Source organism: Saccopteryx bilineata, chromosome 2, assembly GCF_036850765.1.
Source record: "Saccopteryx bilineata isolate mSacBil1 chromosome 2, mSacBil1_pri_phased_curated, whole genome shotgun sequence".
In the NCBI taxonomy this organism is placed as follows: domain Eukaryota; kingdom Metazoa; phylum Chordata; class Mammalia; order Chiroptera; family Emballonuridae; genus Saccopteryx; species Saccopteryx bilineata.
The window spans coordinates 175,764,845-175,789,846 of record NC_089491.1 but is presented as its reverse complement, the minus strand read 5'-3'; the positions used below and the strand labels follow the sequence as shown (position 1 = coordinate 175,789,846).

General features: G+C 43.0%; 1 protein-coding gene across 1 annotated transcript in view; it reads right to left on the bottom strand.

Annotated features, from left to right (window-relative positions):
* The window catches only part of ADIPOR2 (adiponectin receptor 2), an 89,104-nt gene that overhangs the window by 42,501 nt on the left and 21,601 nt on the right, over positions 1–25,002 (bottom strand). The window contains exon 2 of the mRNA XM_066258710.1: positions 21,557–21,810. Coding sequence (XP_066114807.1) covers positions 21,557–21,724 — 168 coding nt within the window. The 5' untranslated portion in view covers positions 21,725–21,810. The remainder of the gene's footprint in view (positions 1–21,556; positions 21,811–25,002) is intronic.

Sequence of the window (25,002 nt, the reverse complement as noted above, 5' to 3'; positions counted from 1 at the left end):
GAAAAGCTTCTTTCTACCTTCAGATCTCTGTACTAGTTTGTTTCCCCTACCTGGAAACATTCTTCCCCCAACTCTTTGCATGGCTGGTTCCTTTTCATTCACGTCGTAATCATACATATTCTTCCTTAGAGAGGCTTTCCTTTACCACTACATCTAAAATATCAGGAGGAAAGGTAGACAGGCAGAGGACAGGATTTTTAGGGCAGTGAAACAACTCTATGTAACAACATAATGATGGATACATGTTATTATATGTATATTTTTCTACACCCATAGAATGTGCAACTATCAAGAATGAACCGTAATATAAACTACAGGTTCATCATTTACAACAAATGTACCATTATGGTGGAGAATGTTGATAATGGGGGAGGTTATGTATGTGTGAGGACAAAGAGTACATGGAAAATCTCTGTGCTTTCCCCTCAATTTTGCTGTGAACCTAAAACTACTCTAAAAAATTTAAGTCTTCTTAACCAAAAGCTCTTCCGATAGTGTTCCTCAACCTACAATCTCCTTTTGATAAACAGCCTTTCTTGTCATTAGTACCTGACTATCCCATGCATCTAGACCAGGGGTAGTCAACCTTTTTATACCTACCGCCCACTTTTGTATCTGTTAGTAGTAAAATTTTCTAACCGCCCACTGGTTCCACAGTAATGGTGATTTATAAAGTAGGGAAGTAACTTTACTTTATAAAATTTATAAAGCAGGCCCTGGCCGGTTGGCTCAGCGGTAGAGCGTTGGCCTGGCATGCAGGGGACCCAGGATCAATTCCCGGCCAGGGCACATAGGAGAAGCGCTCATTTGCTTCTCCACGCCCCCCCCCTTCTTCTCTGTCTCTCTCTTCCCCTCCCGCAGCCAAGGCTCCATTGGAGCAAAGATGGCCTGGGCGCTGGGATGGCTCCTTGGCCTCTGCCCCAGGCACTAGAGTGGCTCTGGTCAAGGCAGAGCGACGCCCCAGAGGGGCAGAGCATCGCCCCCTGGTGGGCAGAGCATCGCCCCTGGTGGGCGTGCCGGGTGGATCCCAGTTGGGCGCATGCGGGAATCTGTCTGACTGTCTCTCCCCGTTTCCAGCTTCAGAAAAATAAAAAAATAAAATAAATAAATAAAAATGTATAAAGCCGAGTTACAGCAAGTTAAAGCATATAATAATAATTACTTACCAAGTACTTTATGTCGGATTTTCGCTAAGTTTGGCAGAATAAATCTTTATAAAACTTACTAGAGTTAAATCTATCTTTTTATTTATACTTTGGTTGCTCTGCTACCGCTCACCATGAAAGCTGGAACATCCACTAGTGGGCGATAGGGACCAGGTTGACTACCACTGATCTAGATGACGGGATTTAATAAGCAACCTTACTAAAAGGAGACATTCTGATTTATTATCAAGGACTTATTAACTAGCTTAAAGAAATTAATAGATTAATAACTGACTCATCCCACAGCATGCTCATGGGAAATGAACACTCCAAAGACCGTGACTTACAACCAGATTTTGTCTGTTGGAAAAGGCATTAATTGAAGACTCTTTACAACTTCACTGGAAGGGACCTTACTAGGTGCCTAACTGTGAATGGACAGCTGCCCTCCTCAACAATGAGAAGCTGCTGACATCAGAGATACACAGCTATCTCAACACATCAACAAGGCCTGTATACCAACAAATTGATGTTAAAGTTAAAATATCATTTGTTTGACTGTCTTTACCTGTCTGCTACTGCTATTAATCATAATAGTTGTTCTTTGGGCTTTTCTCAAACCTTGCGTATACAGCTCAACTGTTAATAGCTGAGGGTATATAAGATAATTTTTGTACGTATTATCAATAATACTTTTTATGGTCTCCCTTTTTAAATTTAGAAGAAATGTTACTGCAGAAGAAAAGGGGTGTGTGGGTTTTTAAGAGAAGTCAAAAGGAATTAGTTGGTCCTAATAGGTTGATTATTGCTGAATGAGTAAAAAGAGACAAACTAAGAAGAACAAGGGAAGTCATAAAAGTTAGTGGAAATGAATATTGAGAAAGAAATTACATGTATAAATGCTAGAACTCAATTATGGGTATGTGCTTAACCCTCTAACCTAGTGGTTCTCAAAGTGTGCGCCAGGACACACTGGTGTGCCCTAGAAGATTTCCAGGTTTGCCCTATGGTATTCCAGAGAAATATGTGCCTGTTGGGGACCAAAAAACCAACAGGGTTTTTGGAGTTTAGATTTTGGGGGGACAGAGGTGTGGGGAATTGGCTGTATGCTGACAGTCTGCCCAACCCCCCACCTCACTTGCCTGATCAGGTTGCAGAAAGCTGTTAAGTTGTGGTGCTGGATTGTTTACATTACCCCCCCATGTTCCCCAGAAAGACTGGAGGCAATTTTCTTCTATCCTTTGTTTGGTGTAAAGTTAAGATGATATGTATGGTGGGGGTTTTCTGCACTCAACACAATTAAGAATAAAAAAAGGAATTCTTCAATTTATTGACAGGGAAATGAGAGTTTGCCTTTCAAATATATGCCCAAACATTAAAGAAATCGCTAGGACACATCAGGCTCATGTTTCTCATAAACATAAGAATGAAAAAACTTAACACATTTGTGCCGAGACCTGCCGAATTTACTAAACCTTACTAAGAATGTATCTATCCATATATATAAAAAGATAACTTTTTTGTCGTTTTTTTATTTTTTAATCTTTTATACGAATTCTAAAAAGCATAACTCAAAAAATGTAACATAAAAATATTTTTAAATGTCAGAATAAATTTAATTTTGTCATATTTATTTTGTTTAATTACCATAAAAGCACAATTGGACTTTATATTTTTTCCTTTAATATTTCACTTAATTATTATAACATATTTCTCAGAAATTTGTATATAGTGCACCTACAATTATTTGTAGGATTTTAAATGCGCCCCGACTTCAAAAAGTTTGAGAACCACTGCCCTAACCCAACAAGGACTACTAATTATACAGATTCAGATTCCGATAGACGCTGAATATAAAAACATGACCCTCTATAACTGGTGCTGAGGCACAGGAAATTTACTTATAAAAATCTGTCTTCTTGGCCTCTGGAATTTTTAGATGGTAATTGTAATTTACACCATTGTGCTCTTAACAGTCTTGGACCAAATTAAACCTTAAGGTATAGTTCCCAATTGCATAATTAGCAGGAATCAGATTAATAAGGAAGGACACTTGAGTGCTTCCAATGGGAAGTAGGTGAGCCATAATAAATGGGAACCCATCTCACGGTCAGACTATAAAAACTAAAGAGGTATATGGTGTGCTCTCAAACTGTAAGTAAATGTTATATTAGATACGAAATACAAAAAAGTGAGACAGACAGCAAAACTTAAATTATGGTATCTCTATAGGTTAGAAATGGCCTAGCAGTGGTCAGCAAATTCATTAGCCAACAGAGTCAAATATCAACAGTACGATTGAAATTTCTTTTGAGAGCCAATTTTTTTTTTTCTGGTATTTTTCTGAAGCTGGAAATGGGGAGGCAGTCAGACAGACTCCCGCATGCGCCTGACTGAGATCCACCCGCATGCCCACCAGGGGGCAATGCTCTGCCCATCCGGGGCGTCACTCTGTTGCGACCAGAGCCATTCCAGTGCCTGGGGCAGAGGCTATCTTTTGCTCCAATGGAGCCTCAGCTACGGGAGGGGAAGAGAGAGACAGAAAGGAAGGAGAGGGGGAGGGGTGGAGAAGCAGATGGGCGCCTCTCCTGTGTGCCCTGGCCAGGAATCGAACCCAGGACTTCCGCACTCCAGGCCGACGCTCTACCACTGAGCCAACCGGCCAGGGCCGAGAGCCAAATTTTTTTAAACTTAAACTATATAGGTAGGTACATTCCTTATGGAGGTAGTACCCGCACGTGGTATCTTGTGGAAGAGCCACACTCAAGGGGCCAAAGAGCATGGCTCACGAGCCGCAATTTGCTGACCAGGGAGTATTTCTCTTAATGAAGGCCTATACGACTTGATTGTCTCCCATTTACTTGCTTTTCCTTTTGTGTGTGTGTGTGTGTGTGTGTGTGTGTGTGTCAGAGACAGAGAGAGTCAGCGAGAAGGACGATAGAGACAGACAGACAGGAATCAAGAGAGATGAGAAACATCGCCTGACCTGTGGTGGTACAGTGGATAAAGCATCGACCCAGAACACTGAGGTCACCTGTTCAAAACCCTGGGCTTACCTGGTCAAGGCACATATAGGAGTTGATGCTTCCTGCTCCTCCCCGTTCTCTTTCCTCTCTAAAATGAATAAAGTATTTAAAAAAAAAGAGAGAGAGAGAGAGATGAGAAACATCAATTCTTTGTTGTGGCTCCTTAGTTGTTCATTGATTGATTTCTCATATGTGCCTTGACCAGGGGGCTACAGCAGACTGAGTGACCCCTTGCTCGAGCCAGTGACCTTAGGCTCAAGCTGGTGAGCCTTGCTCAAACCAGATGTGCCCACATTCAAGCTGGCGACCTCAGGGCCTCGAACCTGGGTCCTCCGCATCCCAGTTCGATGCTCTATCACTGCACCACCGTCTGGTCAGGCTGCTTTTCCCCTTTTGAAAAAAACTTGTCCTTAACTTCCATCCAAGGTTATAGTCTTTTCCAACCCCCAGTGGTCCAATCAATGTTCAGCAAGAAAAACGCTGACACTAAGGAATGACCTTTTCTAGTGCCACTGGGAACACGTTATCCAATGAAAAGGCTGGTCATCATCGATGCATCCTCTGGATTGATTTATGACCAAAAAGGGGAAGTGTGAATGAAAAAGGGGCCATGTACTAAAACCTGACAAGCTCAGAAGAGGCATTCATGTCAGGCCTTATAAACTCAGAGACCTAAAGTATCTACAGAGGATGGTCTGAAATTAAAACTTCCTATCTGGGCCCTGGCCGGTTGGCTCAGTGGTAGAGCGTCGGCCTGGCGTGCAGAAGTCCCAGGTTCGATTCCCGGCCAGGGCACACAGGAGAAGCGCCCATCTGCTTCTCCACCCCTCCCCCTCTCCTTCCTCTCTGTCTCTCTCTTCCCCTCCCGCAGCTGAGGCTCCACTGGAGCAAAGATGGCCCGGGTGCTGGGGATGGTTCCATGGCCTCTGCCCCAGGCACTAGAGTGGCTCTGGTCGCGACAGCGCGATGCCCCGGAGGGGCAGAGCATCGCCCCCTGGTGGGCAGAGCGTCGCCCCCTGGTGGGCGTGCCAGGTGGATCCCAGTAGGGCGCATGCGGGAGTCTGTCTGACTGTCTCTCCCCGTTTCTGGCTTCAGAAAAATTCAGGAAGAAAAAAAAATTTTTAAAAAACAAAAAACTTCCTAGCTGCCAGGCAGTGGCAAAGTGGATAGTATAGGCCTGGGATGCTGAAGACCTAGGTTCAAAACCCTGAGGTTGCCAGCTGGAGCAAGGGCTCATCTGGCTTGATTGTGGGGTCACTAGCTTAAGCATGAGATCCTAGACATGACCCCATAGTCGCTGACTTGAGTCCAAGGTCACTGGCTTCAGCACACAGTCCCTAGCTCAGCTGGAACCCCCAGTTAAGGCACATATGAGAAAGCAATCAATGAACAACTAAGGTGCCACAACTACGAGTTGATGTTTCTCATCTCTCTCCCTTCCTGTCTGTCTGTCCCTATCTGTCCCTCCTTCCCCCCTCCCCATCTCACTAAAAACAAACAAAACAACTTCCTAACTAAAAGTGAGTTGTGGCAGCCTGACTGGTGGTGGTGTAGTGGATAGAGCATCATCCTGGGACACTGAGGACTCAGGTTTGAAACTCCGAGTTCTGAAATCACCAGCTTGCGCAGGATAGCCAGCTTGAGCGTGGGTCTACAGAAATGACCCCATGGTTGCTGGGTGGAGCCCAAAGGTTGCTGTCTTGAAGCCCAAGGTCACTGGCTTAAACAAGGGGCCGCTAGCTTGGCTGGCGCCCTCTGCTCAAGGCAACATTATGAGAAGCAATAAATGAACAACTAAAGTGCCACAATTAAAAATTCAGGTTTCTGCCTGACCAGACGGTGGCACAGTGGATAGTGTCTGACTGAGATGCGGAAGACCCGGGTTCGAGACCCCGAGGTCGCCAGCTTGAGCGCGGGCTCATCTGGTTTGAGCAAGGCTCACCAGCTTGGACCCAAGGTCGCTGGCTCAAGCAAGGGGTTACTCAGTCTGCTGTAGCCCATGGTCAAGGCACATATGAGAAAGCAATCAGTGAACAACTAAGGTGTCGCAACGAAAAACTAATGATTGATGCTTCTCATCTCTCTCCGTTCCTGTCTGTCTGTCCCTATCTATCCCTCTCTCTGACACTCCTTGTAAAAAAAAAAAAAAAATTCAGGTTTCTTGTCTGACCAGGCGGTGGCACAGTGGATAGAGCGTCAGACTGGGATGCTGAAGACCCAGGTTCGAAACCCCAAGTCACCAGCTTGAGCTTGGGCTCATCTGGTTTGAGCAAGGCTCACCAGCTTGCACCCAAGACTGCTGGCTCGAGCAAGAGGTTACTCGGTCTGCTGTAGCCCCATGGTCAAGGCACATATGAGAAAGCAATCAATGAGCAACTAAGGTGCCGCAACGAAGAATTGATGCTTCTCATCTCTCCCTTCCGGTCTTCCCTATCCCTCTCTCTGTCTGTCACAAAAATAAATTAAAAAACTAAAAAGAAAAAACAAAGAATTCAGGTTTCTTTATCTCTCTCCCTTCCTGTCTGTCTCTCAGTCTCTGTCTCTGTATCTCTCTCAAAAAAAAAAGTGAGTCATGGCAGATAGTCATAGTCATGTACTAAGCCAGTATCTTCCTTGACAAAGGTCAAGCTTTACCTTAACTAAGCCTGTTGATTGTTTTCTTTGCATCTAAAATAACATACTTCAGAATGTCAGAGCAATCCCCCCTTTCTTTCAGACCCCTCAGGACACTATCTCCCACCAGAGCATGAGGCTCCTCGGTCATGACCTTGCCACCCACATACCACCTCTATGTGCTATCAGTGTTAATTGTTAAATATCTATATTTACCAATGTAAAAGGATTTGCTCTTCATTTCACCCTTTATCCAATCTCAGAGACCCCCCCACCCCTGCTTTGCTTTCCTCCCATCTCCATAATTGACCTCCAATGGATTGCATATAACCTTCTTTAGACCTTCTCCTTTGATTATAATGTACAAAATAAACTAAAAAACTGCCATTCTCTGGAGCATTTTCTCAATTCAATGAGTTTTGCTTCCCAGCAATCATCATCAGTTTGTCTCAAACTCATAAAAACTCTCAATAATAATAAAATAATAAGTCTTAATACAAAATGAAAAAATATTTTAATATATTATCAAACTGCCTCTTGCCTTCAAGGTTTGAGATTTGTTTATTTTTTGAGAGGGGGGGAGAGAAAGTAGAGAGATGAGAAGCATCAACTCACAGTTGCTTTACTTTAGTTGTTCATTGATGCTTTTCATGTGCCTTGAGCAGAGGGCTCAAGCCAAGCCAGTGACCCCTTGCTCAAGTCAGCAACCTCAGGATTATGGTCATGATCCCACGCTAAAGCCGGCAACCTTGGGTTTTCCAACTGGGGTCCTCAGTGTCCTGGGTTGGGTCAATGCTCTAGCCACTGTGCCACCAAAACAAAAAAAAATTTTTAAAGCATCTCACTAACTACCCTATTACCTGAGCATACTTTTCCCTCCTAGCTTATCACGGTCTATAATTATCGTAGTAGTTTGTTTCAGGAATTTATTGCCTGTGTCTTCTCCACTTCTACTACACTTGTACCATACAGGCAACACTTATGGCTGTGTTACTCCCACCATATTCTGAACACTAGGAAGGCGCCCAGCCCAAAGTTGGCACATAGGGCCACTGTGTTCCACCTTTTAGGCTGTGCACAGCAAAGCACAATTTAAGATGAATCATTTACATGGATTATGATTTTTTTTTAAATTTATTTACTTTTTACAGAGACAGAGAGTGAGTCAGAGAAGAGAGAGGGATAGACAGGGACAGACAGGAACGGAGAGAGATGAGAAGCATCAATCTTTAGTTTTTCATTGCGTGTTGCAACACCTTAGTTGTTCATTGATTGCTTTCTCATGTGCCTTGACCGCGGGCCTTCAGCAGACCGAGTAACCCCTTGCTGGAGCCAGCGACCTTGGGTTCAAGCTGGTGGGATTTTGCTCAAACCAGATGAGCCCGTGCTCAAGCTGGCAACCTTAGGGTCTCGAACCTGGGTCCTCTGCATCCCAGTCCGACACTCTATCCACTGCGCCACCACCTGGTCAGGCTACATGGATTATGATTTGATGGAATCTCTTGAACGTTTGCAAAAGGACAACCCTGGAAAATTTGAATAAATACATTGTTACAATACTTCTATTATTAAAAGTACACCAGTTTACAAAAAAAAAAAAATTAAAATGTGTAACAGTTCTAGAGGGGCCCAGAGCCAGCTCTTTGGGGCATTGGTTTCAGCAGCACTGGATGTACATTGTAAATTCCAGCTTTCTCCTCTCTTGACAGAGTCAAGCTGGCAGAAACCACCCTTTCTAGACAGCTTTCTTGTTAACAGAAGCAGCCGCGCACAACTTGGGTTTCCAGAACTATTTAGCACTGCCCTTGCCCGCTCCTCCAGGTTTTAGGATGCACTACGTTAACTCTGAATGCTTTGCTCATACAGATATCCCCAAGCTGGTAAAGTGAGTAGTGGGGTGATCCAGGCCAGGTGAATTCTTTCTTCTCCACCTATTAAGCACATCTTTGGAAAGACTCATACTCACTAACCCACCATTCTGCAGGCTGGACAGCACCAGCCTAAAATGTTGGAATGACAAGCCATCCATTTCTCCTGCCCTCAGACCTCCCAGGAAGAGCCGAGGCCACAGGTGTTGGATGGCTTTTGTCACTTCTTCACAGCTGCACTAAAATCTTGGAGCAGACTGCTGGCCCAGGTTCTTCTATCATGCTTCAGCAACAATTTTAAACTATTTTTGGATAAAATTATCCCAAGTCCCAAAATTTTTAACCTATTTTCACCTGCCTAACTGTGACCAGCCAAGTGAACTTGACATGTGAAAGAACAGAACAGAGTAAAGCACCTTCTGAGACATTGTTACCTGCTTTCCTAGGAGTCCTGGCAAATAATTAAAGATGTTAGGACAAAGGTACTTGAGTGGCTCTTCTCTGGGGAAAATAGGAATACAAAAAGGCTTACTGCTCCAAAGAGTTGTAAGAGAAACTGCATTTCATTAAATGGAAAACTTAGTACTATTTGCTACATTTAGATAAATATGAATATGATACTCTCATCTCTCCACAATTTCATGTACTTCTGCTCACTGATTTATCATGGCAGTGGGTCAGGTGAAATGGTGAGATGATATCAAAAGTACTCCAAGTAGGGTCCTGGCTGGTTGGCTCAGTGGTCGGCCTGGCGTGCGGGGGACCCGGGTTCGATTCCCGGCCAGGGCACATAGGAGAAGCGCCCATTTGCTTCTCCACCCCCCCCTTCTTCTCTGTCTCTCTCTTCCCCTCCCGCAGCCAAGGCTCCATTGGAGCAAAGATGGCCCGGGCGCTGGGGATGGCTCCTTGGCCTCTGCCCCAGGCGCTAGAGTGGCTCTGGTCGCAATAGAGCGATGCCCCGGAGGGGCAGAGCATCGCCCCCTGGTGGGCAGAGCCTCGCCCCTGGTGGGCGTGCCGGGTGGATCTCGGTCGGGCACATGTGGGAGTCTGTCTGACTGTCTCTCCCCGTTTCCAGCTTCAGAAAAAAAAAAAAGAAAAAAAAAGTACTCCAAGTAGGTCTAACAAAGAATGTTATATTAATACTTCTTACAAGGAATTTGTTTAAAGCCTTTGAAATTGAATTCTTGGGACTTCTTGGGTTTCTAGAGTAAATATTAAGAATTTTATATTTCTGACTTCAATATATTGTTAGATGTCTTCAAAGTTTTAATAAATTTATGCATCTTTAAAAAAGTATAACAGTTCTAAATATGTTATTATAACAATGTACTACTGAAGTAATTAGAGTATTCAGGTTTTTTCATCATTGGCATTACTGACATATTCATATTCAGGTATGTATATAACCCTTTATTGTGGGGACAGCAACATCCCTGGCCACTACCCATCAGATTCTTGCAGCACAGCTACTGCGGATCTAACAACCAAAGATGTCTCCAGACATTGCAGTCTCCAGTCTCCATATTTCCTTGAGGGGGGGGGGGTCACTGCCCCAAATTTTAAACAACTGGACTATGTCAAAAAACAATAAAACAGGCCCTGGCCGGTTGGCTCAGTGGTAGAGCGTCGGCCTGGCGTGCGGAAGTCCCGGGTTCGATTCCCGGCCAGGGCACACAGGAGAAGCGCCCATCTGCTTCTCCACCCCTCTCCCTCTCCTTCCTCTCTCTCTCTCTTCCCCTCCCACAGCCAAGGCTCCATTGCAGCAAAGATGGCCCAGGTGCTGGGGATGGCTCCTTGGCCTCTGCCTCAGGCACTAGACTGACTCTGGTCACAACAGAGCGATGCCCTGGATGGGCAGAGCATCGCCCTCTGGTGGGCGTGCCGGGTGGATCCCGGTCGGGCGCATGTGGGAGTCTATCTGACTGCCTCCCCATTTCCAGCTTCAGAAAAATAAAAATAAAAAAAAAACACAAAAAAACAATAAAACAAGATTATATTCTTTCTATCTATCTATCTATCTATCTATCTATCTATTTATTTATTTATTTATTTTAGATTGGAGGGAGAGGAGGGAGAAGTGGGAAGCATCAACTCATAGTGGTTGCTTTCTGTATGTGCCTTGACCTGGTTTCGAACCAGCAACCTCAGCATTTCAGGCTGACCCTTTATCCACTGCGCCACCACAGGTCAGGCACTATATAGTCTTAAGTCTTGAATCTCAGTTACTTCACTTACTAGTAGGCTCGAGGTCACTTAGGCTTTCTCTCAGTTTTCTCATTGATAACACATAGCCTGGCTGGTGGTGACGCAGTAGATAAAGCACTGACCCAGGATGCTGAGGGCCCCAGCTACAAGTGCAGGCTCATCATCAGTTTGAATGCAGACTCACCAGCTTGAGTGCAGGGTCACCGGCCTGAGCAAGGGATCATTGACATAGTCCCAAGGTTACTGGCTTGAGTCCAAAGGTCACTGGCTTGAGCAAGGGGTCACTGGCTAGGCTTGAGTTCCTCAGTTCAAGGCACATGAGAAAATCAATAAACAATTAAAGTGATGCAACTACAAGTTGATGCTTCTCATTTCTCTCCTCCTCTCTCTTAAAAAAAAAATAGAACACTCAGTTCAAATGTATATACTTATTCACAACATCTGAGGATAACTTTGTATATTTACACTGCTACATTTGTTTTTTAACCCAATGCTCATTATTAGAATTGAAGGCAATGGATAGGAACAGAAAAGCAGACATGAAAATATAAACTAAAAGAATTTTCACAGAAAATTCTCACATTACTCACAGTACACATATAGAAGGTATAATACAGTGTGTGTGTCCATAAAGTCATGGTGCACTTTTGACCGGTCACAGGAAAGCAACAAAAGACAACAGAAATGTGAAATCTGCACCAAATAAAAGGAAAACTCTACCAGTTTCATACCTATTCAGTGCAGTTCGATGTGAGCTCACGCACAGATTTTTTAGGGCTCCTTAGGTAGCTATCCCGTATAGCCTCTACAGACTCGTCCCTGACTGATGGCCTACCAGAAACGGGGTTTCTCCACCAAACTGCCGGTTTCCTTTAACTGCTTATCCCACCAAGTAATGTTATTCCTATGTGGTGGCGCTTTGTTGTAAATGCGCCGATATTCACGTTGCATTTTGGTCACGGATTCAAATTTAGTGAGCCACAGAACACACTGAACTTTCCTCTGTACCGTCCACATCTCAACTGGCATGGCCATGGGCTGCTCCGCTGTATACACAGTGTTACGTCATCATCTGCGCATGCATACATGCTGCCACATCATCCTACAGAAACTGGGAGGGTTTTCCTTTTATTTGGTGCAGATTTCACATTTCTGTTGTCTTTTGTTGCTTTCCTGTGACCAGTCAAAAGTGCACCATGACTTTACGGACACACTGTATACACATCACTGTTACTCTTTTTCAGAGAAATTGATACATTGAAAAGTTTTGCAGCCTGACCTGTGGTGGCGCAGCAGATAAAGCATGGACCTGGAATGCTGAGGTTGCTGGTTTAAAACCCTGGGCTTGCTGGGTCAAGGCGCATACAAGAAGCAACTACTGAATTGATGCTTCCCACCCACCCCCTTCTCTCTCTCTTCCCTCTAAAATCAGTAAATAAAACGTTTAAAAGATGAAAAAAAAGTTTCGCAAAGTCATAGGAGTTAGATAAATGAAATAACTTACCTTCTGTCAATTTCATACTTAGTGGTACAAACAGAAAATTTTTCTCCAGCCTCAGACACAACTGAAAATTTATTACATTAAATACAATAACCTATGTAAACATCCTGGCATAAGGAATTTGTTTTTATTCTTTTAAAAATTCTGGCAGATTATATATTAAAGTTCTCAATTATTCACTCCTTACCCAAACAGCAATATAATTACTATCCCATTGTCTTTGTACCTGGCCACATGACTGCTTTGCCCAATGGAAGATAAGCAGATATAAGATATATCTGACCAAAAACTTTAAATGCAAATGTGTAATTTGGCTTCCTCTCTGGGACTTGCAAATTTCCATGAGAACATGCCCCTGAAGCCTCCATCAGCCTGGGTCACAGAAGAAAACAAATGGAGCTGACCTATAATAGACTGGCAGCCTAGAAAAATCACACTTGACCTATGTGGAATGGGTGTATTTATTTTAAGTCACTGAGCTTTTGGAATATTTAATTCCTGCAGCAAAAGCTGACTAACACAGGAATATGGTTTTTCTGGTACATGACTAAATACTTACATAACTCAAAATATCAGTATATATGACTTCATAAGAAACAATATATAAAAATACCATTTAACTTCTGCTTTTTAAATTTAACATTATTTAATATACATTGTATGGACATTTTTAGAGACAAAAAATTACCAGAACATCTACACTGGAGATAGTTGTTGTTTCACAATTCTTAATTCACATTTTGATAGTTTCCAGATTTCTGCATGTATAAGATGCACCTTAATTTTAGGGCCCAAATTTGGAAAACAATGTATTACATAAAGTTATTGAACTCAAGTTTTATTCATCATAAATTCATACAACTCCTCATCACTGTCAAAACTCCCATCCATTAACTTGTCCTTATCTGTGTCTAATGACGAATCACTGTCTTCAACAATGAGCACCAAAACAAGCATAAAAGTGGGAAACGCAAGTAAAAAAAAAAATCTACAACCACTGTATAAAACACACCCAGTTTTTAGACGCCATATTTTTTGGGAAAGGGTGCGTCTTATACATGGGGAAATATGATTTAAGTACCAGGAAAGCAAGCAAAACAAGGATTCCAAGCAGAAGGCCACAGAGCCCAGGAGAGTATCCACAAATTTAGAGATTTAGAATACAGAAGGCCTCAATATACTATACTTTTTACATTTTTTTTGTTTGGTTTGACAGAGTGTAAAGCCAGTAGCCACAGCCACCATCACAGCCGCCTGGCCCATGCAGGTTCGCATTGGATTCGGACAGTCAGTAAAGAAACAATGGAGCCAAAAACTGATAGGCCATTTTCTTTCATTCTAGCTTGCACCCGGCGGGCAAGTAAAAATACACACTGGGCTCCAAAACCCACTCACATTCAGTGCTCACAAAGCCACTGACTGCCGGGGTCCAGCCCCGGGGGGGATCCAGGGGTCCCACAGGAGGAGACGGTGTCGGCGAAATCGAGTGAGAGAGCCGAATTCTTTTCTTTCTCTTTATTCTCTAGTTAGCATTTACTGCCAGGCATCTCTGCTCAATGCTAGTATAGCTCCCTTTTTATACACACACACTGAGTTACAATTACATGGTGTTAATCATTGCTTCTGTTTCACTATGTCTACATGTTTCCGGATAACAGTTAATTTATATCTATAAATCACAAACAAGGTAGCAAATCATTCAAAATACAAAATAACTTGAATAGCGATAACAACATCGGTAAAAGCTTTTAAGGTATTAGTACTAATAGTTAACTAACTTTACTGCTGTTTAAGGGGCAGAGAGAGATTAGCAGACGAGATTATTAAGGACTAACAATGGACCACCGTTTGCTCAGGTAAATGGCTTTGAGTTTAAGCAGTGTCCTACTTTTTCTCACAAGATTCTAAAAGGCTTGCTTATAAAGAAATTGACATAACATTAAGAATAGCTTTCACCCAAAGATATACATAGTGCACCTGCAAGATAGCCTAGTAGCAACATAAGACATTAACTGTTATTACTTCTATGGATTCTCATTATCAAAGAATTTTGGAAAGTATATAAATCTCATGAGAACATCTCATTGAGAAAGCCTAGCAATTGCCTTTAGTCAAAAGACAATTCTCTTAGTAAAACATTCTTTTCTTGCCGACTGCGCTCTCATCCTAGGCCACACAATGGACCATTCTACTATACCTTACCTAAGATACTATTGTCTAGTCAAATATTACTTATTTATTATATTTAAACACTAGTTAAGGTCTAACTCTATTCTTCTCAGAGTATACCACTATCTGCAGATCAAATAAGCAAGAAGAAAGGAATGTTTCTCTACTCGATCACATGAAAAGGCTAGGGAGGAAAAATGTTGAATTAAGTGAAGGCCGAAAGGCGCTCTGTGCACAGCCACTGCCTCCTACCCATTCACAAGTCACAATCTATTCTTTCTAACATGATTAAGAAGAAATTCTCCTACAAACTTAACCCTTTACAAGGGATATCATAGCCAGCCTCTTATGTCTATGAGCCCAGTTCAAGGGGCTTACAGGCTTTTCTGTGGAACTCACACCCTCTCTCTCATTTCCAAAGAAATTACTATGAGGCCCTGGCCGGTTGGCTCAGCGGTAGAGCGTCGGCCTAGCCTAGCGTGCGGAGGACCCGGGTTCGATTCCCGGCCAGGGCACATAGGAGAAGCACCCATTTGCTTCTCCACCCCTCCGCCGCGCCTTCCTCTCTGTCTCTCTTCCCCTCCCGCAGCCAAGGCTCCATTGGAGCAAAGATGGCCCGGGCGCTGGGGATGGCTCTGTGGCCTCTGCCCCAGGCGCTAGAGTGGCTCTGGTCGCAACATGGCGACACCCAGGAGGGTCGCAACATGGTGACGCCCAGGATGGGCAGAGCATCGCCCCCTGGTGGGCAGAGCGTCGCCCCCTGGTGGGCGTGCCGGGTGGATCCCGGTCGGGCGCATGCGGGAGTCTGTCTGACTGTCTCTCCCTGTTTCCAGCTTCAGAAAAATGCAAAAAAAAAAAAGAAAGAAAGAAATTACTACGAATCTACAGGGAAAGCACGGTACTATTATCCCTGTGCCATAAATAATAGCACACACCCAGAAAAGGGGGGATATAAGGCCAGATTAATTCAAAAAGTCAAAGGGGGAAGTATCGTTGTGTCTCTCCTTTGGGTGACTTTGTCAACCCGCAGCCATTGGTCTTCTCTGCTGTGACTTTGTCAATCAGCAGTTTTTGATCTTCTTCTGCTGTGACCTTGTCAGCCAGCAGTTGTGGGTCGGCTCCTGACAACTGACTTATCCGAGTTTCCTAGAATCAAAGGTTTCTAGCTCACCAGCCTTATTCTCCTCAGTTCCTCATCTCCTTCCTTCTCTCTACACAAACTCAACACAAACTGGCATCTCACTCAGCACTCTGCCATCTTGGCTGCTTCTCCTGGCCACATGGCCTCTTTCCGCTGCTCTCTGCTCTGCTCCCTCTGCTCTCTCATGCTAATCATCCCAGGAACCAAGAGCAAGCTCCGTTCTGCCCTCATTTTATACTGTAGAAACCCAAACCTTTAATACAAAATACAAAATAGGGAAGTCTCTAATACAAAGTCACTTCTCTGAGGCATGATTGGATTGTACCAGCCCACATCAAAAAGGGTGGGAAAGGCTTAATCCCAAAACCAAGCCCCAGGCTACAACGATCCTGCCTGCCCCCAACACACATTAATATCACCTGGGCAATGGCCTCCTCCACGTGGGCAGCGTAATCTTTAACAAAGTGAGCATAATACATTTTATCTGCCCAACACAGAGACAGAGAGAGTCAGAGAGAGGAACAGACAGAGACAGGCAGGGAGAGAGATGAGAAGCATCAATCCTTTGTTGCAGCTCCTTAGTTGTTCACTGACTGCTTTCTCATATGTGCCTTAATGAGGGGGTGGCAGAGGGGGACACAGCAGAGCAAGTAACCCCTTGCTCAAGCCAGGAACACTGGGCTTCAAGCCAGTGACCTTTGATCTCAAGCCAGTGACCATGAGGTCATGCCTACGACCCCATGCTCAAGCCAGCGACCCTGTGCTCAAGCCCGCGACCTTGGGGTTTTGAACCTGGGTCCTCCTCATCCCAGTCCGACGCTCTAACCACTGCGCAACCACCTGATCAGGCTACAATTTTTCATCTTAACAAGTATTCCTTTTGCAGCCTAAAATTATCCCCCAAAATAAATATTTACATCTACACATTTACCATCAGTAGACTGTAAATGTACTCATTTAAGAAGCAATAAGCCAAAAATTAAAGGTTTTATGTAATTCTAATTGTTATTATTCTGAATGGAAAACAAGAAAATTTTAAAATAATTTCAGCACACAAGAAACACACTTGGAAAAAAGTTCACTTGTTTGAAACATCTTTTTCCATGACAGAGAAATAACTGCTCACTACATGTGCCATGAATATTTATCACCGGCTACGCACAATCTTCAATCTTTGGCTTCTGTTCCCATCTCACCAGCTCTTGTTATCAATAAACACCATGTTACCTGAAACTACAGCTCCCTCCCCTCCTTCTTGAAATACTTTCTTGCTTTTCGTGATATTACATTTTCCTGGGTTTTCCTCCTATCTCACAGGCTTCTCTTTCTTAGCTTCTCCAAATTGCTTTCTCTCCTTGAAATACCCTATAAACCTCCCAGAGGAGGTCCAAGATAATCTAGCCAGGTAGACTCTCATAGACACATCTGTCTCCTGGTACTTGTACTTATGCCCTCAGGTTGTGAGCATACTACAGGCATCAGCCCTTGGTGCACATTTTCCACAGGCCATCACTAACTCATTAAATTTGTGAAATACTTTTTGCCATACATAAAAAAAAGAAAGCAAGAAAAGAAATACCCTGCCTGACCAGACGGTGGCGCAGTGGATAAAGTCGGACTGGGTGCATCTTATACAGTGGTTGTAGATTTTTTACTTGCATTGCCCGCTTTTCGTGCTTGTTCTCACACTCATTGTTGAAGACCGTGATTCATCATCAGACACAGATAAGGACAAGCTAATGGATGGGAGTTTTGACAGTGATGAGGAGTTGTATGAATTTATGATGAATAAAACTTGAGTTCAATAACTTTATGTAATACTTTTTTTTTCAAATTTCAGGCCCCAAAATTAAGGTGCATCTTATACATGGGGAAATCCGGTAAGCCAGTCACAGAAGGACAAATACTGCATGATTACTCTAGATAAGGTATCTCAAGTAGTCAAACCGATATAAGCAGCAAGTAGAATGGTGGTTGCCAGGGGTTAAAGGGTGGGGAAAATGAGGAGTTGCTATTCAATTGGTATAGTTTCAGTTATGCAAGATGAATATATATGTACAGAGACCTGCTGTACAACAATGTGCACATACAGTAAGTCTCATTTGACATCAAAAGGTTCTCAGAAATTCCAACTTTAAGTGAAATGACATCTAATGAAACCAATTTTACCATCAGCTAATTGATATAAATAAGAATTAAGTTCCTACAGCATACATTATCACTGGTCACAAAAAACAATGACAAAGTTCTAAATAAAGACCCCAAACATTTCTAATATTTAATGAAATAAATGTGAGCTATACTTACACCTGAGGATGATTAATAAAAACAAGTAACAGAATGATTTTCCAACCCACTTATTCCAGTTCAGGGCCACAGGTAGCCAGAGCTTCACCCAGCACCTCAGGGCACAGAACAGGAATCTACCCTGGAGAATACACCCTTCCATCACAGGGTGCACTCTCACACACACACTCACTCAGACTGAGACAATGTAAACTCCCAATTAACCTAACATGCACATCTTTGGAATGTGGGAGGAGACCCACAAAGACAGAAAAACCAGGCAAACTCAACATAGGCAGTAACCCCATCTGTGAATTAATTCTTTTTAAATCAACATTATAATGAAACCATGTTAAACAAAATAACATTCGAGGACCTGCTATAGTTAGAAATAATGTATTAAAAATCTGTTAAGCCCTGGCCGGTTGGCTCAGCGGTAGAGCGTTGGCCTAGCGTGCGGAGGACCTGGGTTCGATTCCCGGCCAGGGCACACAGGAGAAGCGCCCATTTGCTTCTCCACCCCTCCGCTGCGCTTTCCTCTCTCTCTCCTCCTCTCCCGCAGCCAAGGCTCCATTGGAGCAAAGATGGCCCGGGCGCTGGGGATGGCTCTGTGGCCTCTGCCTCAGGCGCTAGAGTGGCTCTGGTCGCAACATGGCGACGCCCAGGATGGGCAGAGCATCGCCTCCTGGTGGGCAGAGCATCGCCCCATGGTGGGCGTGCCGGGTGGATCCCGGTCGGGCGCATGCGGGAGTCTGTCTGACTGTCTCTCCCTGTTTCCAGCTTCAGAAAAATGAAAAAAAAAAAAAAAAAATCTGTTAAGCAGGTAGATTTCACGTGTTTACCACCAAAAAAAAAGTAAATAAATAAGAATATAAAAAGTCACTCACCCAAAACTAGTGATGACTCTCATTAGCTGAATACAATGATTTAGGTTTTAGTAGTAACTAAGGGAAACACAGCTAACTCAGCTTGCATAGAGGGATCTTAGCTGCTAGTAGGTATTACTGTAACATGGCAACAAAAAAAGCAGCTTACATGTGAAAGGAAGTCTTGCCCAAGATATCTGTCAAACTTCTTTTTAAACAGTAATGCCAGGCCCTGGCCAGTTGGCACAGTGGATAGAGCAGTGGTGTGGTATATTCAATTCCAGGGTTCAATTTCCAGTCAGGGCAAACAAAAGAAGCGACCATCTGCTTCTCTCCCCCTCCTGCCGCCCCGGGCACTGAGGACAGCTCGGTTGATTTGAGCATCATCCTCAGACGGGGGTTGCCCGGTGGACAAAGTTGCCCTATGAATCCCAATCATGGCACATGCAGCAGTCTATCTACCCTAACTTCACTTAAAATACAAACAAAAAAAACAGTAATGCAGGCCCTGGCCGGTTGGCTCAGTGGTAGAGCGTCGGCCTGGCGTGCATGAGTCCCGGGTTCGATTCCTGGCCAGGGCACATAGGAGAAGCGCCCATTTGCTTTTCCACCACCCCCCCCTCCTTCCTCTCTGTCTCTCTCTTCCCCTCCCGCAGCCAAGGCTCCATTGGAGCAAAGTTGGCCCAGGCACTGAGGATGGCTCTGTGGCCTCTGCCTTAGGCGCTAGAATGGCTCTGGTTCAACAGAGCAACGCCCCAGATGGGCATAGCATCGCCCCCTGGTGGGCATGCCGGGTGGATCCCGGTCAGGTGCATGTGGGAGACTGTCTGACTGCCTCCCCGTTTCCAACTTCAGAAAAATACAAAAAACAAAAAAAAACAAAAAACCAGTAATGCTAGTTTAAAGCCCAAATTACACTTAATAATTATTGTAGGCAAAGATTTTTTTAAACAAGATAAACTACTGATCTGCCTGTGTGTGCACAGCACATGCACATACATGCTGCAAATAACTGGTCACTGTAGCACTATCTAGCATAAAGTTAGCTTATAAAGTGTACCAAAAATTAAAGAAGAAATGACCTTAAATTTCTTGCCACAATAGCCTATATTACTACAAAGCCCTGGTAAAATTCTTGTAAAACAACTTAAGGGAAAAGACAACCCTCTGGAGTTCAAAGCAGCATCACTATTAACCACATAATAAGCATATCTCTTAGAATGATAAAGATGCAATTTCAAACAGCCTTTCAAAATGGTTTTTGGGTTTTTTTTTTGTATTTTTCCGAAGCCAGTAACAGGGAGGCAGTCAGACAGACTCCCACATGCCCCCCACCGGGATCCACCCCGCACGCCCACCAGGGGGCGATGCTCTGCCCATCCGGGGCATTGCTCTGTTGTGACCAGAGCCACTCTAGTGCCTGAGGCAGAGGCCACAGAGCCATCCTCAGCGCCCGGACCAACTTTGCTCCAATGGAGCCTCGGCTGAAGGAGGGGAAGAGAGAGACAGAGAGGAAGGAGAAGGGGAGGGGTGGAGAAGCAGATGGGCGCTTCTCCTGTGTGCCCTAGCCGGGAATCAAACCCGGGACTCCTGCATGCCAGTCCGACGGTCTACTACTGAACAAACCGGCCAGGGCTCAAAATGTTTTTAAGTACAACCCACAGTAAGAAATGCATAGCCTGACCAGGCAGTGGCGCAGTGGATAGAGCGTCGGACTGGGATGCTAAGGACCCAGGTTCGAGACCCGAGGTCACCAGCTTGAGCGCGGGCTCATCTGGTTTGAGCAACCAGCTTGGACCCAAGGTCGCTGGCTCGAGCAAGGGGTTACTTGGTCTGCTGAAGTTCTGTGGTCAAGGCACATATGAGAAAGTAATCAATGAACAACTAAGGTGTACCAATGTGCAACGAAAAACTAATGATTGATGCTTCTCATCTCTCCGTTCTTGTCTGTCTGTCTCTATCTATGCCTCTCTCTGACTTTGTCTCTGAAAAAAAAAGAAATGCATATATTCATTCATAGCTATATACATATATGTCTATCTAACTAAACAATATCATCAAATAAGTTTGCTTAAATACACATGCAGCTCAATAATGTTTATTTTATTTTGTTTAATTTTTTAAACACTGCTTGTAGTGCCAAAATTTCACAACCACTAATGAGAACAACCTACAATCTGAGGAACACTGCACTACAGCCACACACTGAATGCATGCCACATAATTCCAAGGCTCCAAAGCACGTAGCAAAATACCTATAGCAATGACCTTCTGATGCTATTTACAGATATTTATATCTTTGTTCTCTCTAGGTATAATTTCTTGAATAATTTAAAAGCTGCTCTTTTCTCTAGGAAGTGAAAAATTAAAATCTGCCTTCTCTTCCCAGAACTGACTTCCAAGGTATGCACTAGAGATAAACCACATCTGCATAAGTATTTCCAGCACACAATTAGAATTTCTCCAAAAATATAAATGATGATGATCACTAAAGCACTACACAACCCATTTCTTTTCTCAAACAAGATAAAACAGATAAAGTATCATTTTAAGTGTCAACAGAAAGGAATATTATGATATCAAGTAATACTCAGCAGATTTAAAAATAAATGACTTCAAATTATCCTGAACAAAACTTAAAAATGTGCTCAAGGTTCTTTTTCAAAACACCATGCTCTCTTCAGCCATACTCACATAAATTTTTGTTTTACTTACCATCCTGCCACTTCAACTTACTTTTTTATGAGCAGAAAGAACAGATGCTTCTAAAACAGGCTCCAAATCTCCTTGGCAGCTGTCATTATCACCTCTCCTTGTACCATCAAGTTGATGCCCTTTTCTGAGCCTTATTTCTGGCTCTGGAGTCCTGCTACACTCCAACCGGCTTTTCGCTGTCTCGTTCATGGGATACACAAGCCTTTCTTACAAAGAGGTCTTTCTTTCTCTCCCTTCTTCTTAGAAGAATGGACTTTCAGAATAGCGTGTTGACCCTAAGGAGAAAAAGGTTTTAAATTAACATATTTTAAACATAGTAAACAAGTGTTGGGGGAAGAGATAAGTTATATTACTATACACTCAAACAATAAAATACTCAGCATTTACAATAATAAAACTGGCCCCAGCCAGTGGCTCAGTGGATAGAGCATCAGCCCAGTATATGGATGTCCCAGGTTCCATTCCTGACAGGGCACACAGGAGAAGCGGCCATCTGCTTCACCCTCCTCCCTCTCTTCCTTTTTCCCTGATGTTTGAGCCCTGGGCGCTGAGGCACATTAGCCTCAGGCTCTATAATCAGCTCACTATTCCAGCATGGGGCCCCAGATATGGTTGCCAGGTGGATGTGGGCTGGGTACCTGTGGGAGTTTATCTCACTATCTTGGCTCCTCTCACTTAAAAAAAAGTAATAATAATGTACAAAATCTGTATTTGCTAATAAAAAAATAATATACAAAACCTGTATTTGCTGTATTTGCTAATAAAAAAGTAATATACAAAACCTGTATTTGCTAATAAAAAAGATTTCCCAAATCGATTTTTAAATTAAAAAAATAATAAAAAGCAAAGGCCCTGGCCAGGTGGCTCAGTGTCAGTGGATCAAGCATCGACCCAGAGTGCCAGAGGTTGCTGGATCAACACCCCTGCCCCTTGTCAGGGCACATACAAGAAGCTAACAGTGAATGCACAACTAAATGGAACTAAATGAAACGAGTTGATGCTTCTCTCTCTCTTTCTCTCTCTCACTCAAAATTAATAAAAAACTTAAAAAACGGCAAGATCAGAAAACACGTTCCCATTTATGTACTGTAAAAATATATAATTATTCACGTACATACAATAATTATTGGAAACTATTCAAAATTGTGCATAAGAAAGAACTTAGAATTTGGAGTGAGGAAATTCCTCTTCATTTTGTTCTACCTGCGCATTTTTGCCACATACCACACATTGCATTTTCAATTAAAACCATACCTAAATGCAAAAAGAATATATGTGGATTTTATGCATGATTAGCTGGGTTTTACATACCCAATCTTATTTAGACATCATAATGACCTCTCTCTAGGGTACTCATTACTATTTCACAGGTGAGGAAACCAAAATTCACCATACTTTGTATGGAATAGAAACAAAATCTCTGACTTATATAGCACATATTATTGGTAATGTTTTGCATTTAAATTGCTTAATATCTGACATTTCAGTATTTTTGAGTTGTTCTGAACTCTAGACTAGACTACACTAGAAGACAAGAAACTGCGCCAGAGCATACTTTATATCCCTGTGAGTTCCTAGAGAATGCTACATGCATAAATGTTTAATAAATATTTGATAGATATTTGAATGTTCTTAAATGTTTTGTAAAAACACTTTCAGAAATAATCAATATCTCTCTAGATTGCAGTAAGTTTCCTAGAGTTCAATATTTCAAGTCCTTGACACCCTACCTCTTAATTCAAGTACAAAAGCTTATTTTAGATATTTAGTTATGTATCCAAATAAGGCAGTTATCACAGGCAATCCAACTAGAAATACTAAAATAAGAAAGAGCCAGGGTACAAGTTATGCTCATAAACCCCGTGAGAGTCAAGATTCTTACTAGGGGGAAGAAGTAGGGCAAAGTAGGAGAGTTTCGATTCTATAAAAGGTAAAAGGTGTTCTTTAGTATTCGTATATGGGGATACACAAGACTTAGTTTAAGAATTCTAATTAAACTAAAAGTTTCTTAGTTCCATAAATCATGTGACTTTGCTGCAGGATTCCTCTAAGGGTTTTCAAAGTTTGGGGAGCAATAACACAAAACTTCAAGAATCACCAAACTTTGGCATGTGCCTATAGAGCCTGAGAAAGCCTATTTATAATACTGAGATTATCAACTATGCTATCAATGTCCAATTCTGAAAGAGGAAACAATGTTAATGATTTACATTCATTTTATAGATGTAGAAAGTAGGCTCAGAGATTAGGTAATTTATTCAAGGTCATTAGTCTATAAACACAAAGCCTCTGGGATTTACACCTAGGTCATTCTGACCCTAATGACGAAATTCATGTGCTTTCTACTACCTAAAAAATTAACGGGGGGGGGGGGGGGGGGGCTGAACCTGTGGACAAAAAAAAGAGGTTCTGTAAATAAAACAAGTCCAGAGATAGAAAGTAACCTCATAGGGTGATCTGATCATAAATTCCTAACTGGGCAGGACATGGTGGGTAGTCATGCTCCAGGGCTATAACTTCTTCAGTGAAAGGTTTAAGCAGGTCCTGTCCATTGTTTTTATGCATCTCGGTTAACATACCTTTGAGATGCCAGAAGTAATCTTTTCTTGACCTCTCAAGAAGCAAATAATCTTGTTAACTATTCTATAGTTTGCTTTCTCCCACCTTCAGGTAACCTTTTTTGTTCCCTCCTTAATTCCAAAAGCATAAAAGAAACTGCTGAAATGACATTTAGAATAAATCACATATTACAAAAGACTATTATCTAAGTTATATAAAGGACTCAACGTTTAACAGTAAGAAAATTAATGTAGCCTGACCTGTGGTGGCGCAGTGGATAAAGCGTCAACCTGGAAATGCTGAGGTCGCCGGTTCGAAACCCTGGGCTTGCCTGGTCAAGGCACATATAGTAGTTGATGCTTCCAGCTCCTCCCCCCCTTCTCTCTCTGTCTCTCCTCCCTCCCTCTCTCCTTCTCCTCTCTAAAACGAATAAAAAATAAATAAAAAAAATAAAAAAAACTAGAGATCAACACTAAAGAGAGTAATAAAACTTAAAAAAAACAAAAGAAAACTAATGTAATAGGGAATATGCTACACTACTTTTTTTTTTTTTTAATTCAGTGAGAGAAGGGAAGGCAGAGATAGACTCCCACATGCGTCCCGACTGGGGTCTGCCTGGCAAGCCCACTACTAGGGGACGATGCTCTGCGCATCTGGGGCATTGTTCCATTGCTCAGCAACTAAGCTCTTCTTAGGGCCTGAAGTGGAGGCCATGGAGCATCCTTAGCACCGGGGACCAACTTGCTCCAATGGAGCCTTGGCTGCGTGAGGGGAAGAGAGAGACAGAGAGAAAGGAGAGGGAAGGGGTGGAGAAGCAGATGGGTGTTTCTCCTCTATGCCCTGACGAGGAATCGAACCCTAGACATCCACAGGCCAGGCTGACACTCTACCACTGAGCCAACCAGCTA